We start from the raw sequence: 18,198 nt of genomic DNA on the forward strand, positions 1-18,198 counted from the left end.
GGTGAACATGATGCTGTCAGGACTGATGAAGGCCGGGGAACCAGAGGAAACACACAAAGATAAGAAACATGAGAGAGAAATATTATTTTAAGGAAGCCCAGATTTCCATCAGACTGATTCAGTGTTCTGGTGTCTAAACAAGATGGATCTTCAACATTTCTTTAAACTTGAATTTTCTCTAAACCCAGCTCAGTGTCAACTGCTGCTCCATCATTTCCGCTCTGCTTAGATTGAACTAAAAATGGATTTTTGATGTGGATTAAGTTAGACTTACTCTGGACAAGTTTTATTAAAAGTCAGAAAAAAAAACAGAGAAACTTTACACCAGTTTGCTATTGAGTAAAATTCAGGTGTTACATGCATAAAGAGATTAAACCACGATTTAAGGCTCATTTATTGATCATGTCAATTTTGTTTTTCCAAAGAGAGAAAAGCCTGCAGGGACTCTGAACATAAAACACAAAAGACATTAAATATAATACAAATATGTAAAACAAACTGTAAAACCCACCACACAAAAAAGTATCAAGCACTGCTGGACGTCTTCTGACTGTGAAGGGAAGTAAGCATGGTGTGTCTTTCATCTGCTGCAGTAAGTTTCTTTGGACAACTACTGCATCTACAGTCCTCAGCACTGCCTGTTTCTTTGTGCTTCTTCAAAAGAGCTTGGACAGCACATCTGGAAACCCCTGTCTGCTTGAAATGTATCCCTGGTAGAGACCTTGCTTGTGTCTTGTTGCTGTGTTCAGTCTTGCTCTGAGGTTTGCCTGACAGGAAACTGTATTCAGCACCTTGTTAGCTGAGTTTAGCTGTTCCTCACCTGTTGTATTCCTCCCACACAGCTGTTTCTCACGTAATGATTGTGTTTCAACATACATATTGAATTTATGATCATTAGCACCTGTTTAATCTTACACCTGACAATGTGCCTAAAAAGTCCCTCACTGTGAAAGTTTACCGATTTACATTTACTGATCCCATTTGAAGGCAAAGTTTGGTCACACCAAATATTGATTTGAAATAGATTTTTATTCTTTTCACCCAATTTGTATTTTGTTAAGTGATAAATCCTTTAACATGTGTATTTTTACACAGTTAACTGACGTCCATGTCTTCTTGTTTCATTTGCAGAGTCTCAGTTCTGCTTCAGCTCAGATTCAGATTTCTGGAACAGTGTGGATCCAACTTCCTGAAGTCCTCAATCAGAGCTGAACTGGCTTCTGTTCCTTTGTTTCGCACCATGTCAATCACCGCTCGAGCCCCGTCAGCCCTGGTTCTGGTTCTGGTTGAATCCATTTCTTCTTGATTTATTATGCCCCGTTGCAAAAGCCGATCCAGCAGCTGGTTCAGAACAGGTTCAGACACTGAATCTACAAACTGGGACCGAACTGATGCCAACCTGCTCCGTGGGGAGCCACTCTGAGGCCTCGCTGGATTCTCTTCACGTACAGCTGGATCTAAGCAGAACAAAGAGTTCAGTAAAACAGACCTGTGACTGTGTGTTCGCTCAGAAAGCAAAGCAGATTATTCAAATGAATGTTAGACACAAATTCTCCAAGTGCAGCCTGATGCAAACAAACTCAGGCTGATCCTGAAGCTCAATCAACATCCAGAGAGGAAACAGCAGAGACACTGGAGGGAAATAAGAGAAAGAAGTGGAGTTAAAAGTATGTCTTCTTTCTTCTTCTGCAGAGTTCAGAGATCATTCAGAGGCCCAACTCAACACAAACACAAACTTAGTTGTGGCATCTGTTGCTAACTAGCTTACAACTAACAATGAACACAAATAGTCCATACAGCTGCTTTCTGTTTGAACAAACGTTTAGAAATTAAATGGACTGAATGAAATGTATACAACAATTTTGAGTGTTTAAAGGGTCAGTTCAACTGCCAACTACATTCAGAGCCCGGGGTATACCAAAGCACACAAACTCTGTTTCACTCAGGAAGTTTACAGTGTCTTTTTACAGCTTCTTCTCTGAAACGATGCTCTGAGAGTGCTGAGAGTGAACCAGAACAGGAAGCTGACCCCCCTAAACAAGGCTTGGACCTCACCAAAAAGAGGCAAAAACAACAGTCCAGTGGGGTCTTTCTTATCTGTAATTGTGAATAATACAATATATTTCCCATACTCATGCCTCATATTGAAGAATCTTCAAATACAATTTCAGACAAATGGACCATACCATTTTCTGCCCACATCACTTGCAGCAGCTGCTCCAGTCCAGTGCATCACATGCTGATGGAGACACTGTCAGTTAGCTATTTAGTTCCCTCATCCAAAGGATTTCTTCAGTTCAGAACTGAAGAAGTCCTTTGGATGAGGGACGAAACGTCTTCCAGTATCTTCAACCAAGTCCAGTTGCTCTTGATTTTAACCTTCGTTGGATAATAATAATAATCTTTATTTGTAGAGCACTTTTCAAAAACAAGTTACAAAGTGCTTTAACAAGTGTAAAGACAATAATACCCAAGAGACAATAATACAAAAACAATACAAGATAAAAGCATGAAAACATTGAAAAGACTAAAATACACTTTTAAGATAAATATAAAATTAGTAAAATAGAATAAAATAAAAGGGATAAAATAAAGTCAGATAAGATTGGGAAAGGCTCTGCTCTAAAAGTATGTTTTAAGAAGGGACTTAAAAGAGTTCACTGACTCAGCCAACCTGATTTCCTCGGGCAGGCTGTTCCAGAGCCTCGGGGCCCTGAGAGCAAACGCTCTGTCCCCTTTAGTTTTCAGTCGAGACTCTGGAACAGACAACAGACCTCTGCCCGAGGATCTCAAGGTACGTGCTGGTGTGTATGGGACTAAAAGGTCAGAAATATAACAAGGCGAGAGGCCATGAAGAGTTTTAAAAGTGATCAATAGAATTTTAAAGTCAATTCTAAAACATACTGGGAGCCAGTGTAATGAAGCTAAAATAGGAGTAATGTGGTCATATTTCTTTGTTCTGGTTAAAAGCCTGGCAGCTGAGTTCTGGACAGTCTGGAGTCGATCAATAGATTTTTGGGTTAAACAGGTGAAAAGGCTGTTGCAGTAATCCAGGCATGATGAGATGAAGGCGTGTAAAATGGTCTCGGTGTCCTTAAAAGTTAACATAGAAATATAGCAAAAATTCGATCTAAGTTGATAAAAACATGAACACTTGAACAAGCTTTGTGGTGTGCTGCTCGAAATTTAAATTACTATCAAACCAAACACCAAGGTTCTTTGCCACGGGCTTCATGTGATTTACTAGGGAAGCAGCAGATGGCAGTATTTGTTTTGCCATCTGCTGGAACCCAATGGCCAGGATTTCTGTTTTGTTAGAGTTCAGCTGGAGGAAATTATTTGACATCCATTTTGTTAACTTCACAAAGGCAGTTGTTAAGTGAACTCAGCATTCCAGGGTCTGTGGATCTGACGGGCAAGTATATTTGTGTGTCATTAGTACTATGAAAAGAAATACCATGTTTATGGATAATATGTCCAAGGGGAAGCAGATACAAGGAAAAGAAAATGGGTCCTAAGACCGACCCCTGAGGCACACCATATTTAACTGGACAGAATGAGGAGACATAGTTGTTTGCAGACACGCAAAACTTCCTGTTTGACAGGTAGGATGAAAACCATTCTAGGGCAGTACCAGAGATCCCCACCCAGTGCCTCAGTTTGTCTAACAAGATGTTGTGATCAGTGGTGTCAAAAGCAGTGCTAAGGTCCAGGAGTACCAGGACTGAGCACATGCCTTCATCAGCAGACATTAAAAGGTCATTGGTGACTTTAAGCAGGGCAGTCTCAGTGCTGTGGTACTTCCTGAAACCAGACTGAAACTTTTCAAATATTTTGTTATTTTCCAGTACAGTGAGCAGCTGTTTGGATACAATTCTTTCTAGAATCTTTGCAATAAAAGGCAGTTTTGAAATTGGTCTAAAATTATGTGGGAGGGAGGGATCTAAACCAGGTTTCTTTAAAAGTGGGTTCACGCAAGCCGTTTTAAAATAATCAGGGACACAACCAGTAGATAGGGAGCTGTTGAAAACAGAGGTCAAATGGGGCCCAACAGAACGTAGGCCTAACCTTTAGAGGAGCAGTAATATTTAGTGACGACAAGCAGATATGATTGAAGTGATCGACCAGATTGTTGGTGTTGGAATCAGACAGGTGTTGGCTTTGGCTCTGAAAGAATGCGCAAAACTAAAGATGCGAGAACACACAGAGCTTGGTGAGGCGGCATGAGTAACAGGCGAATCGCATCTAAAAACAATACATCTGTGGTCAGATATGGTCATGTCCACTAATTCCACAGAGGAAATGCTGAAACCCAGGGTAAAAACCAAGTCCAGTGTATGACCATGGTTATCTCATCTCATATTTTATGTAATTGTCAGCTTACACTGGTGCTTAGGCATGAGCAGTGAAATTGAAGATTAATTATTAAAGATATCCATTTTGACTTCAATACAGAGTTTATTAGTTAATTTTAAGTCTTTTGTGGGTATTTTAACAAAAGACTAAGCAGTCACTTGTTTTCACTCTGGAATTCAGGAGTTTTACCTGGCTGGGAAAAGGTTAAAATCATCCAGGTTTGTTATTTCAAATGTATTCAGTTTCATTCCAAAAGTCATCTTGTTGCACTCTGGTTAATATTATTTACAGAGACCCAAAACTTCCCAATTCCCCAACAATGTATGACAACTGCTTTCTTTAACCCAGATTAGGAATACGTTGCATTCACAGTCAACATGTCAACATTCACAGTCAACACTTGAAATGATAAGAATTAGGAATTAGAGATGATAATGCAGTCTTGTTCTGGTTCAGCATTGTGTGGGTCTGACTTTCTGCCAGTTTTGCTCTAGAATACTAGGTGACCCCTGACTACAAAAGTTGTCATGTGGTATCAACTGGTATAATATTTGATTCATCATCATCTACAGAGTGCACACATTAGTTGTAAGCATTGTAAGATTTTAGTTTACTTAAGCACGCGCCTGCGCTGTACTGGGTTTTCTTTTTGACCTGGAAACACAGTTAACCCCCCCAGATGTCACTGTATAATTCGCACCCTGTGCAGGTGGATGAAGACTTTACCTTTCAGATCAACTGCATGCTCCCAGACCTCCGTCTTTCTTTGGTCTTGGACCTTTATAGTCACTTCTTCTGTGTTTGTGGGCAGGCGGATCTCAAACGTGGGGTGGTAATTTGGTCCATATTGCAGTTTAAAAGGTGCATTCTGAAAACCAAAATGTCAGAACAGCATCCACAGTAAACCAATGGTTTGATGAATCATGTCAGCAGAGACCTTTATTTAAAATGCTCACCTTAGGCTGGATTTTGATGGCCTGAGGACAGTCGACAGTGTAACTTTCATCTGCGATGAGAATGCATGTGGAAGGAACCTCGATGTTCTCAGCATGTCGCTGTTGCTGTCGTTTGTTCACCTTCCAAGACATCAGAACATTTTAAGGGTTTATTCTCAGTAAAGCCGACTGATAAATAAGCAGGCCAATTTAATCTCGTTACAGACATACGAGTATCAGCAGATTTGTAGGCCCTTAAGTACTTGGTACTGCTGATGTACTGCGGTAAGCGTGTCGACTCATTTCCGTTTCCGGTGCTTGTGTGTTGGTACCGTGTTGTGCTGTTCACGCTAAATAACAGTTACATTTGTTAGATTACAGCAGCCAACTGTTCGCTAAACACTTATTCTTTACAGTAATTTTGCCTAAGCACTCACAGTTCTTTCCATCTTTTAGTGACTGCTGTTCAATCTCATAGTTGTTCTAAAGTTTTGGTAGCTGACGCTACAGTACTTTAGCTTAGCCGTTAGCAACTTTAGCTTAGCATCTAGCGATGGCTTCTCCTTCCACCTCTCTCTCTCCTACTTTCTCCTGCTCGGTGTGTCAGATGTTTAGTTACTCCTCTGCCTCCTTTAGCGGTAATGGTACGTGTAATAAGTGTAGTTTATTTTTAGACATGGAGGCGAGGCTCAGTGATTTAGAAGTCCAGCTCCGCACCTTGGTAGATCAGTCTTTAGCTACTGTAGCTAGCCAGTCCCCGGTAGTCGGTGCGGAACGGCCTGAGTTAGCCTCTGGTAGCCGTCCCCCAGGATTTCCTGAGCAGCCAGGAAGGGGGGGCTGGGTGACTGTCCGAAGGAGGAATAGTCGTAAGCATTCAAAGTCCACGGGGCATCATCAACCTGTTCACGTTTCTAACAGATTTTCCCCACTCAGCGACACACCCACTGAGAAACCAACTCTGATCATTGGCAGCTCCATTTTGAGAAACGTGAAGTTAGCGAAGCCAGCGGCCATAGTTAAGTGCATCCCTGGGGCCAGAGCGGGCGACATTGAGTCTTATTTGAAACTGCTGGCTAAGGATAAACGTAAATACAGTAAGATTGTTATTCACGTCGGCGGTAATGACTCCCGGTTACGCCAATCGGAGGTCACTAAGATTAATGTTGAGTCGTTGAGACTGTAGTTTTCTCTGGACCCCTGCCAAATCTGACCAGTGATGACATGTATAGCCGCAGCTTTGCATTAGAAAGGGCTGCAGATACCATTAGTCTGAGCTGTTCCGCTTAATTTGTTTTTTCCTAATGGCCGATTCTGTGGCTGTGATGAGGTCCACTATAGGTAGTTGCTGTGGTGTAATGGAAAAGTTTAATCCTTTGGCCAGAACGTCTTTCTCTGGTTGGGTGAGTTCCTATCTGACAGGTTTTTCACCCATCTGTTGTCTGTTTCAAGTGTTGTGGGGTTGTTGTCCTTTCTCCTCCAAGACAATTCTCCTGTTTTGTTAGTGCAGCTCGCTCTGGACTGTAGGTTTTGGAATTTCCGGGTCTGTCTTTCTTTGCTCTTGTTGTGCTGAGATAGCTGAGCTTTCTTGATGAAATCCATGACCTTTTCCAGTGCTGTACTGGGCAGATATGTTTCTAGTTTTTGGTATATGTTGTCCAATTCTTTGTTTAGGGCTTCAATGGTGAAATGTATCTGTCTCACTCTCTCACTCAGTAGTAGTATTCAGCTGGTAGTAAGAGATGCAATTGGGCCAGCCCAATGCCAGTATAAACCTATGCTTTATGGGCTCATTGTTGGCCCATTTTCAAAAAAACAGCTATATAAGTAAATAATTTACGTTACACCGGCCCCAAAGGTTCTTCGGCCCACCGGGCATTTGCCCTGTATGCCAGATTAACAGTCCAGCCCTGAGGCTACCCCCTTTAGACCGTCTGACAGACACAGAGCCCGTCTGGGACTGTACCCTACTCGATGAGACGAGCACGCTGCTCTTCAGAAGAAGAAAACCAAAACTGAAAACACTTGTGATCAGACAGAAATATCACCACAATTCCACACAAATGTTCACTTCAGCACCTCTGATAAAGTGCAGCTCACAGCCACTTCAGAGGGAATGAAGCATCCTGGATACAGTAAAACAGTAGTGTCTCCGAGCGTGGGGGACAGAGACAGCAGGACACAGAGCGTCAGGTGTCATGATATTCTCTCACTACTACCGTTTGTGATAAAACATTAACTAGACACTGACCGACAACATTTATATTTAAATGTTTTGATTACAATTAATCTTTGGATTAATAATTCACAAGTTGTGGACAAGTCCTGAAGCTGTGAGCAATGCGCGCTGTCTCTCTCTCTAAATGCAGGCAAGCTGAATAATGGTGGGGGGGTCACGTTACATGAACTTCAAACAGAATGTATTTTTGCATATTAACATGGAAAATATTTTTGTTGTTGAGTTACAATTGTGGCTACAGTCAAAACATCCGGAGGTAAAGCCCCAGAGAAATGACCTGGCGACGCCGAGGGGAAGAACAGCTGGTTAGTGTTCAGTGGACACCTGACTTGTTGAAAAACTGTAAACGGACAGCTGTAGGATGAAGCTTTACCTCGTCCAGATGGATGTTGCTCGGCAGGAGAAACAATTTGAGTTTTTGCCTCTGTGTTTCTGGGTTTGGGGGTCCGAGGAACAGCAGAACTTGGCTGCAAACTGGTGTCGTCCACAACCTCTTAATGATATCCCAGACTAGGCCGAAGGCAGAGAGGTGAGGGACTTTGACAACCACATGAGTGTCTGTAATCTCCTGCGGGTCGAGGATGCTCATTCCATCATCAGTGATGTGGACGACAGACAGCAGACCATCAGGCAGCAGAGCTGTGAAAACACAGAGCGTTAAACAACCTCATTACAATGTTAGTCCTGTTGTACTTCCAGGAAGTCCAAACATTGAAGACTATAACTGTTGCCCAGGTTGAGAAATTGATTGAACTGTCAGCGTTGGTGGATGGGAAGCCAGTGAGGGATTGTTCCCGTGTTGCTCTTTTCCATCAGTCTGGGCTTCTGTGTGTTCTAGAGAGGATAAACTGACCACTAACCATTCCAAAAGAACTGGAGATTAAAAAAAGTTTTTAGTTTATTCATGATCCCTTGGTGATTTATCCTGATGACTTTGGTGACCTCCTGAATTTTTTTCTTGCTCCAACTTGACAAAATTCCCACTTGTATCAACAAAAATATGAAAAATTGTGGGCCGATTAGCATGAAGTGCTCTAAGAAACATACTGAAGTCTGAATCCCTGAAGTTTATAATTAAGTTTGTAGCCCAGCCATTGCTATTAATGTTACGACAGCAGCTGAAGCATCTTGAACTTAATAAAGCTGCCAGAACAGATGCTGTCCATCCCCACGCTTTTAAAGTCTGTGGCGGCCAGTTGTGCTCAGTGCTTCATACCATATTCTCATTGTTCCTATCATCATCAAAAATTCCCGTGATATGGGAAAACATCTTGTACAGCCTTGTACTAATTCCCCAAAAACTAATGTGTCCTGTTGTGCCCTTACTAACACTATTCAACCACACACAGATACTTTAGCCCATATATTAATTCATTTTAATTTACACAACACCACCAGTGCTTGGAATTTAGATTACCTCTTTGTCCCCTGTTTCAGTATCTCACATTATTTTAAATAAAACAGGGCATGGTTTTATTCACTCTCTAAACCACTGACTACAGGTATAGCCCCCATTTCTGCCCACCTGTCTGGCCTGGTGACAAATAAATATATAATAAATAATAAATAAAGAATACAAAAGGAGTAAATTAAAACTCCTCGTTAAAGCTAAATCTGTCTGGCCCTAACCCTTGCATGGTATTCAGCTCTTCATACTGTATACCAGGATGCTGGGCGGGACAGGATTAAGAAAAACAAAGCAAAGGAACCACAATTATTTCATGTCTGGCTCCTCCACAAAGGACTTGCAGCATATCCACAACCCTTCTGTGGTCAATCATGGTCCCAGAGGCCTTTCCTCTAGTGCCACCATCAGGCAAAACACAGGAATACAAAGTATTAAGATATTAATTGAATACCAATCACCACAGTCCGAAATCTTTGAGGCACGTTCCTGGTGAGTCCGCGAGGGCTCACTGTCAGATCGCTGATGCGCAAACTTTCAGAGCTTTTTATGCACACTTTGAGAAAGTCATCATGTCTGCAGACTTTACCCATAATTCACAATGATGTTAGTCTGGGAAGCTGGCGTAAAAAAACCTGGATGAAGATGTATTATGCAGTTTAAAAACGACTTAATAACTAACCCAAACCCTCGGCCATGAAGAAAGTAAAAAATGTAAAATAAAAAGTCTCGAACCCACAAATGGTTTGGCGTAGTCTTGGTAACGTGATATGTCCCTTGATACCATTTTGGGCCCTTGCAGCCTCTTGTGCTTAATCACTCACCAGGTGAGCTCAACTAAGACTGTGAGGGTTCAGGGCTCAGGCTTTATTTGGAGGTTGGGACTGGGCCAAAAAGACAAGATATTAAATAATTTCCCTGAAATGTACTGAACACATTCATGGATGTTGTTTTCATCACAAAGCACATTAATGTCCTCACCGTCCTTTGTTTCACAGTGTGGCAGGTGGAGCTGACAGACAGCGTTCTCAGGACACTTGATACTGAACAGCAGCCCTGCAGCCGTCTTGCCGGCTGATTGGAGGAGGCTCTCATCCCATTGGACAGTCCAGTACAGCAGCTCCGCCTCCTGAGCCACAACAAACACCAGTCCAGTCAAAGCACACTGGAACACACCTGGACCAGGACACCTGAACCTGCAGGACACAGGGAAGAGAAAGTTGAATATGGTGAGATGATGCATATTTTGTTACTCTTTCTGGCTGATTCATTTAGGCTGCATATTTTTGGTGGTTACTCCTCATACGCACTACAGGATTGGTGTTACACTGAAGGCTCATTACAGCATCAAATTTTGGTAAGTTTTATAAACTATGGAAGAAATTCAAGTGCTGTGCTGGATTCTTTAAAAAGTTGGAGATCAATCTGAATTGCTGAAGCAGCAGCTGTGGGAGGAGGAAGTGTATGAGTGTTGAAAATGAAGAGTAAGCACTGAAAGGAGTTGACATGACAGTTGATCTTAAATGCTGTATGCTTGAAAATAACTAATTTATCAGTAAATTTAACAAAAAGTGTTTCTAGTAGTTGTGAACGTTCACACTGGCAGGTGGAGGGAAAAGCTGTCCAGCACAGAGAGGGATGATCAGATATCAAATATTAAGATAACAGAGCACGAATAAAGAAAGAGAAGTTCAAAACTTTCTATTTTCTCGCTCCCTCCCACACAGCTGACCAATCTCTGAGTGAGGTGAGTCATGTGGGATTGTCTTTCAGAAAGTTAAAGAGATTGTCCTACAGAGCCTCCAGGGGTTTGTGAAGCTGTTCCACCATCAGAAGAGTAGTTCTGCTGAAGTATGCTGGCGCCTTCTGAGCTAAACTCTACTGAAAAGGTCCAACTTTCAGTTAAAGTGCTGAGAGGAGGTGAAGCGTAGGTTAAAGTCACTGAATGGAGCATTCTGCATGTTGTGACTTGGTTACCTGTATGAAGTCTTTCCAGACTCAGTCAGCAGTTCAGGTGTGAAACTTAACTTCTCCTGAAATAAAAAGGCACAACATTAGTTACAGAACACGTTGAGATGGGAGCAGAAACTGGCCGCCCAACTCTCCCAGACAGGATCCTCCTTGCTTCACTTTACTACGTGCACTCTTTACTATTTATTCTTTTGTTTATTTAACCGGGACAGTGGACAGTCACTGACTCTCCCAGAGTTAGCTAGGTAGCTATAGAACCCAACAGAACAGAACTTTCTAAAAGCACTTTCCATTTAAAACATTGCATCATACAAAAAAAGAAATGTTCAGTAGTTTATGATTAATGGTCACATGACTGGTTATGTTTCAGCCATCAGTTGTGATTTTAAACTGGAGAGTAGAGCAGTGCCTGATGGATGATTGTGCTGCAGCTCTAATGGAGAAAGCTGACCGTCCAAATCCAGCAGACCTGTGCTGTACTACACAGTTACCCTGATGTTATCTGAGCACAGTGAACCAAACTCTGTCAGTGGGGGAAGAGCAGGATTGTGGGTAATTTTGTACATTAAGCAGGATTATGCAAAGTAGACAAAATGGTCAAAGGTCAGAAGGTTGTACTTGGTAATTATATGACAGTGATGATACCTCGTAGGCTTTATGTCCACTTCTTTTTTATGAACTGTGCATGAGCCTAAGAAGGTTTTTCCTGCTTGGGACCAAGTGGTGATACGATATGACAGGTGTGGGGAAAATCACAGAATTGGTTCCTGATGAATTTTGAGATGCTAAGGTTCACTTTGACTGTACAGATGACCCTTTACACCTGTTTTTAAAGGTTAGGTGTGAATCGATAATTATCCAAAGGTTCTTAAAGTCTGAGACTATTTGAAGCTTTTTACCTAAAAAGATTTCGGACTGATAAACATCTTTCCACTGACTGAGTGAGACAGTCAGAGACATCACTTGATTATCTTTTGTCAAAATTACTAAATTATCATCATTATTCTTCAGGGAAATTATCCTGCACAGGTGAAGCCTGCAGAGCTCTGTTGGACAGCAGCTGGTGGTTTCATAGATGTAGAAATAAATTTTGGGGTTTCTGATGGAAGAGGAAGAAGAAGAGGAGAGAGAGAGAGGAGTGGAAAAGAAGGATTTAGAAGGTAAGAAATATTTAACCTGGAGGCGGAAAATCTAAGAAACCAGAGTCAGAATTACTGAAAAATTAATGAAATGTTAAAGTTAAAAACTGACCTTTGTATTCAGAGGCTCTCCACACAGAAGCTGCTGTTGCTGCTTCAGTCTCTCTGGATCATCTGGACATAGCTGATCCTCTTTGTTCTCCTCAGACACAGCGAGCTTTGTGTTTGATGTGGACGGATCTGGTGGTGATCAGAGCCATCGGATGGAGAGAAGAAGAAGCAGATGTCAAACTCACTTTTGGAAGTCCTGGTGACCCAACATTCAAAAATCTGTCACAGCAACCAAATCACGGCTGGCCAGGGCCCTCTGGAGCAGGTCTTTACCCCATGTTTCCTGTTGTTATCTACTGGAAAACTCTCCAGTAAAGTCAAAATGTAGAAGACCAAGCACAGTCACGTTTAAAAGTTCAATGAAAAGTTATCCCGAGTCAATCAAATGTACACAAAACAAAAAGGACAGAGATTCAAGACATCCCTGCAGTGAGGCAACACAGCAACAAGACATCATATTTCCCAACATGCAGAGCAGAACAAAGCCAAAGACCTGCTGTGGTTACTGAGATTAACCAGAGCCATGAAGCACACAGCAGCAAATCTTCAGTTTACATTTCTTATAAATAATCCAGTGGACCGGTACTCACGTCCTTCATGTCTGTCAGGTGAATCCTTGATTCTTATGCCATTCAGCCTGTAGGAGTAAATACAAATACTGCAGTTATCTATTAAGAAGACAGTTGGTGTCCGTCTCTTCACTAAAAGTAACACTGGTAACACCAAACTGTTTTCATTTTACTCAACCTGGATTTTCCAATCCAGCTACAAGTACATTCACATGAAACAATCTCCTTTTAAGCTTCATTTATCCTTTGTAAGAGCAGCAGAATGCGTTAAACATCCAAACAGCATGAGAGGACTCCAGACTGGCTTCTTTGGAGAAACTTGTTCTGCACAGGAGGCAGAGTGAAGCTCTGATATAGCAGAGCCCTGTGTGTTACAATGCAGCACCCAAATATTAATATTTACACCCCAAATATCCCCCATACCTCATTGATCCTCTGAGGGGAAATTAATTTTCTGCATTTAACACCTCCTACTTAGGAGCATTGGGTAGCCACTGTGCCTGTGGAGCAGCTAAAGGCTCGTGCAGACTACACGACTTTCAGTGTCGACCGATGGCCGTGTTGTTCATACCACACAACTTGCCGTCTTGTGACGGGAGTCTTGAAGTCGTTGTGGTGTTCACACTACGTGACTGATCGGTGACAGAGGATCACACACTACACGAGCTGACAGCAGCTCTGTCAACCGACGTTGATCTCTAAACCACGTTTTTTCAAGAAAACGAAATGTGAAAAGCGAACCTACAGACGAAACAGGTTATTGTGATTGTAAAGATAGCAGTTATAAAGACAAAGAATCTGGCTGAAAGAATGGATTAGCACATGCAGGTAGCAGGGATTGTCTGAGCTACAGAGAGCTGGAGGGGAGTGAAACATGCTCCACCAGCTGCCTGCTCTCATTGGCAGGATGTGGATGTCGAGTCGGCATATTTCTCCAGATATTTGGCATGCTAGATATCTGGCCGACGTCGGCGATGTGTCAGAAATGTGTCGGGGAGCCGTTTTGATGCGTTGTTGAGTAGTTCACACAACGACTGCCGACCGCCAATCAACTGCTGATTTACTCCCGACCATAGCCTGATGGTCTCCATGCGGCAAATTGGGCTAAAAATCGTGTAGTGTGAACTAGGCTTAAGTGATCAGGGCCACTGTTAGGGACAGACAGACAGACACAGTATATTTAAACTTTAAGAGTCTGTAATACATACAAACAAGTACACAAAAATGTGTCATTAAGATTTTAATCTGGAACATTTTATGTTTATTTTTTATGTTTTTCATCACTTTTTCTTACAAAATGTCCTTACATTACAGCAATATTTATTTTCGAGATATTCCTTTTTTAAAGTCTAATAAAAGTCTTCAATGATAATGTGTTAACCATCTCTACTTAAGTGATTCTGAAGTGTTTTTGCTAATAATATCATAATAATAATTCAAATAAAGCAATGATGAGGTAATGACATCTTGTGTCGTAAGGACATAGTTTTAATGGTAAATGTTACCTCCTGTTATCTTCAGATTTACTAACATCTTTTATCTTAGGGGTCATTTTGACCTCCAGAAAATTAATTTGACAGAACATGAACTGCTTATTATTTTTCCTACAGCCCACCAGAGAGTTTGAGTGCACCTTGCTTTGCATTTTGACTTACACTCCTGCTAAAATGAACAACCCAATGTAGGCATACAAGTAGGTCTCCATACCCATACACACGCCTTCTTTCTAAGTTTGTCTCTTAACTTTTCATTTTTGGAAGAAACGTGTGTGCTGGTGGTTGAAAAACTACAGGAGGGTCAACACTAAGGGTCTCATCCTCATCAAAAGAGGATGCTTCACAATCGGGGTCCTCAAAGACCTGTGACAAAAACTCATTAAAAACCTTTGCTTAGAGGTCCAAGAGAAATGGTTTAGAAGGTTGCTTTGCAAGCATTGTTATGTTTGCTCATCCCCTATGTTGCGAACTATTAGTGTTCTTAGAAACCTTCCCCCATGGCGAGGAAATCGTTAAAGTTCTCTGGAATTATATTTTCTCCTCCCTCATGTCGGTTGAACCATCAGTGGTTCTTGCTCTACTACAGGTATGGTCATGGTAGATTGGGGCCCTAAAGCATAGGTAAGTTTTTTTTAAGATGTCATAGTCACCTCAATATCATCCACAACAACCAAAACAAGTGTGTGTAAAATGTAAACTTTTTACAGCTAAAACTTGGTCTTATCTATTGTTGCAAAAATTTGTGTCACATCTACGATCGCCTTAATAATTTGCACTTTAATAACTTGCCTTGAATTTGTCTCTACCGCAACACAAGGTCTTTACTGCGACACCTAAAGCTGCTGCGGTAAAGACATGTTGTGGTAATGACATTTTTGCTAATATACATGAATTCAACAGTAATATTAATTTATTTTTTGAATGTAGTTCAAAATACACAATTACTAAACTCTAAAGGACACACAATAAATACTTCAGAAAAGAAGATTATTGGGTGTGAATGCTGCAACCATTCTCAGCCTATGTTATTGCTATCCTTTATTATTCTTCCGTCATGTTTTTTTGTCCGCTAACTAGTCCCACAGCTTTTGACGTATGGGTTTTTTACTTTTGCATTGCCAAAATGCTGGATGGTAGTTGTACTTTCTGATGCACTAACCGAGAAAGAGACAAGCCTGAGCTGTGTTAGGTGAGGGATTCCCCACAAGGCAAATGTAAACATTACTGCAGTCGAGCGGCGGCATGGACCTGGTGCTTTTTAACAATAGAAATGTGGCAGCGGATGCTGTAACATGGATTGGAAGTGCCCAACACTTGCAGTTTGTGTTCATATCTTTCTTTTTCTTAAGTTGAGAGGTGGTCCAACTAAATGCAACTGCTTTTGCGGCGTCTCTACGGGGGAGTCATGAGCCATTGTGTCTGTTGTTTTACCCTCCAGGTACTGTGAATGTCACGTGACTGAAAACTATGAATTGCCTGAGTTAGAGCGGGTGACATCACCACTAGAGTGTAGCAGGCTTGTTAAATCGTCTTAAACTTTTCTCTTTAACTCAGTGGCTTGACCACAATTTTAACTCTTCATGCATAATTTCACACCAGAAAAGTAGTAAATTTTGTTGTGGTTCCTCACATGGGATTTTTAAATCCCGCGGACTTATAGATTTGGCTCAGCGCCCTTCCAAAGGACAAGAGTGACAGCTAAGTCCTCCATTGAAAGCCATCATAAATTTGTGGCAAAATTTCTGGAGCAGAGCAGAACATACCATTTTTTTAACTTGCAGAAGAGCTCACTTTTTTTTCTCCTTTATCCATACAAAACACATATCACATTGTTGACAAAGGCCTTCTGCTGCTGGTCCAGTCATTTTGCCGATACAACCTATAGTTTTGTCTCAATGGAGGTTTGTTTGACAGAAAGTCTCAGAAGGATTTTCCAATCTGTCTCTATTGTAGAGCTGGTTACTTTGGTGATGTAAGTTAGCTGATTAAAGATCAAAAGACTGGGTCCTCTGTTCTGATTGGTGGACTGAAGTTAAGCTATTTTCTGAACACCTGTCTGTGTCCTCTTCACTGAAGACACACACACACACACACACACAGAAGGAGACTTATTAGGCTTCTTATATTTTCTGTGTTGTTATCTGTAATGTTACAGTGTCAGATGTTCATGTTAAACGTGGCCAAAGCTCTACTCTTGACTCTTAATGATGTCATACAGAGCTGGTTTTCCATATATGGTAATTTACATATCTTATTTATTTATATTTATTTAATTTACACATCATCTACAGACCTGTTGGCTCTTTAGGCAAACTGCAGGGGGTCCAGGAGTGGGTCTGTAATGGATTTTAGGTGGGACAACACAAGGCGTTCAAAGGACTTCATAACCACAGAGGTCAGGGCGACGGGTCTGTAGTCGTTTAGTCCAGTGGTCCTTGGGACCTGGTTTCTTGGGGACAGGGATGGTGGTGGAGGCTTTGAAGCAGGCTGGCACATGGCATGTCTCCAGTGAGGTGTTAAAAATGTATGTGAACACCGGAGACAGCTGATTAGCACAGTGCTTTAGGGTGGATGGGGAGCTGCTTTGTGCGGTTTCTGCCTCCTGAAAAGACCATTGACTTCACTCTCTGTGATGGAGAGAGGAGGGGAGGGGGTGGAGCTGGCCAGCTCTGACGAGGGAGGGGAAGAAGTGGTGGACTGAGGCTGAAATAGAGCGGAGGAGTTACAGGGGATGGTGTCCGATTGACTCTCAAAGCGGCAGTAGAACTGGTTCAGCTCATGTGCTGGTCGAGAATCGTTTATGGAGTGGAGGACTTTGTTTTTATAGTTTGTGATCTGTCTGAACCCCCTCCAGAAAGAAGTGGCATCATTTGCAGAGAACTGGTTCTTTAGTCTCTCTGCGTACAGCCGTTTAGCTCCTCGCAACTCCCTGCTAAACCTGTACTTTAACGCCCTGCACCCGGCCCTGTCACCACTCCTAAATTCCTCCTCCTTTTCCAACCTCAGCTGTCAGAGCTTAGCTGTGAACCAGGGTTTGTCATTGTTATAACTCACCCTGGTCTGTGTTGGAATGCAGCCATCCTCAAGAAGCTGATGTAGGACGTCACAGCCTCTGTAACTCATCCAGATTGTTGGTAGCATTCTTGAAAACATCCCAGTCAGTGCAGTCCAGACATACCTGGAGGTCCTCAACAGCTTCACTAGTCCACTTGTTTGATGTCCTCACTACAGGTTTATACAGCTTTAGTTTTTGCCTGTAAGCAGGAATTAGATGGACCATCACGTGAACAGACTGTCCCAGTGGAGCATGTGTGACGGCGTGATAGGCACTGCTAACTTAATAAACTGTCTCTATTTGGGGCTTTCTTGGCTGAGATTTCCCCTGTTAAAGTCCGAGAACAATAACAAGGGAGTCCGGGTTTGTCTGCTCCACACACAGTATCCTGAACGTTGGCGTGCGGCGAGATGTAAACATCGACCGGAGTGAATGAAGCAAAACGGAGTAAAACGGTTTACAGTTAATGATAAGAAATTCCAAATTAGGAGAACACTGCTGCTGAATCACTGACACACTGGTACATCAGCCATTGTTAATATAAAAATAGACACCTCCACCTTTTGTTTTGCCAGAGAGTTCTGCGGTCCGCTCTGTACAGTTTGAAGCCTGCCAGCTGCAGCTTGGAGTCTGGTATCAGTTCAGACAGCCAGGTCTCCGTGAAGCACAGAACAGTAGATGAATAAAAGTCTCTGTTTTGAAGAGAAATATTGCCGGTAGCGGTGTGCGGAATCTCCATCAGCTGCCAGTCAGTGATGCAGCACATCCAGTATAAAGACCAGCAGGGACTTCAGTCCTGTTCAGACCAGAAGTGGAGCGGCTGTGTAGCGTAGCCAGCTTCCTTTCAGCTCTCATGTTAACGTATTGGAGTGAACACACTGAGACCTGCAGAGACTTTGGCCATCAGCTCTGTTTACTTTGCAGG

General features: G+C 42.1%; 1 protein-coding gene across 2 annotated transcripts; it reads right to left on the minus strand.

Annotated features, from left to right (window-relative positions):
- Positions 1–376: 376 nt before the first annotated feature.
- LOC119914055 lies at positions 377–18,198 on the minus strand. Of its 2 annotated transcripts, none has more exons than XM_038733042.1 (9): positions 17,834–18,198; positions 12,744–12,790; positions 12,155–12,282; positions 10,910–10,965; positions 9,914–10,128; positions 7,901–8,166; positions 5,313–5,432; positions 5,083–5,224; positions 377–1,457 (listed from the first exon to the last, which is right to left on the minus strand). In XM_038733042.1, the coding sequence occupies exons 1-9, from the start codon at positions 18,037–18,039 to the stop codon at positions 1,147–1,149; spliced, it is 1,491 nt and encodes a 496-aa protein (XP_038588970.1). In that variant the 5' UTR covers positions 18,040–18,198; the 3' UTR covers positions 377–1,146. The 2 variants fall into 2 exon arrangements, with proteins under 2 accessions (XP_038588970.1, XP_038588979.1); XM_038733051.1 differs by having other exon boundaries at positions 17,273–17,960.

This window comes from Micropterus salmoides, unplaced genomic scaffold (assembly GCF_014851395.1).
Source record: "Micropterus salmoides isolate LMB-PRFRI ecotype aquatic unplaced genomic scaffold, ASM1485139v1 Ms_hic_scaffold_1, whole genome shotgun sequence".
NCBI lineage: Eukaryota > Metazoa > Chordata > Actinopteri > Centrarchiformes > Centrarchidae > Micropterus > Micropterus salmoides.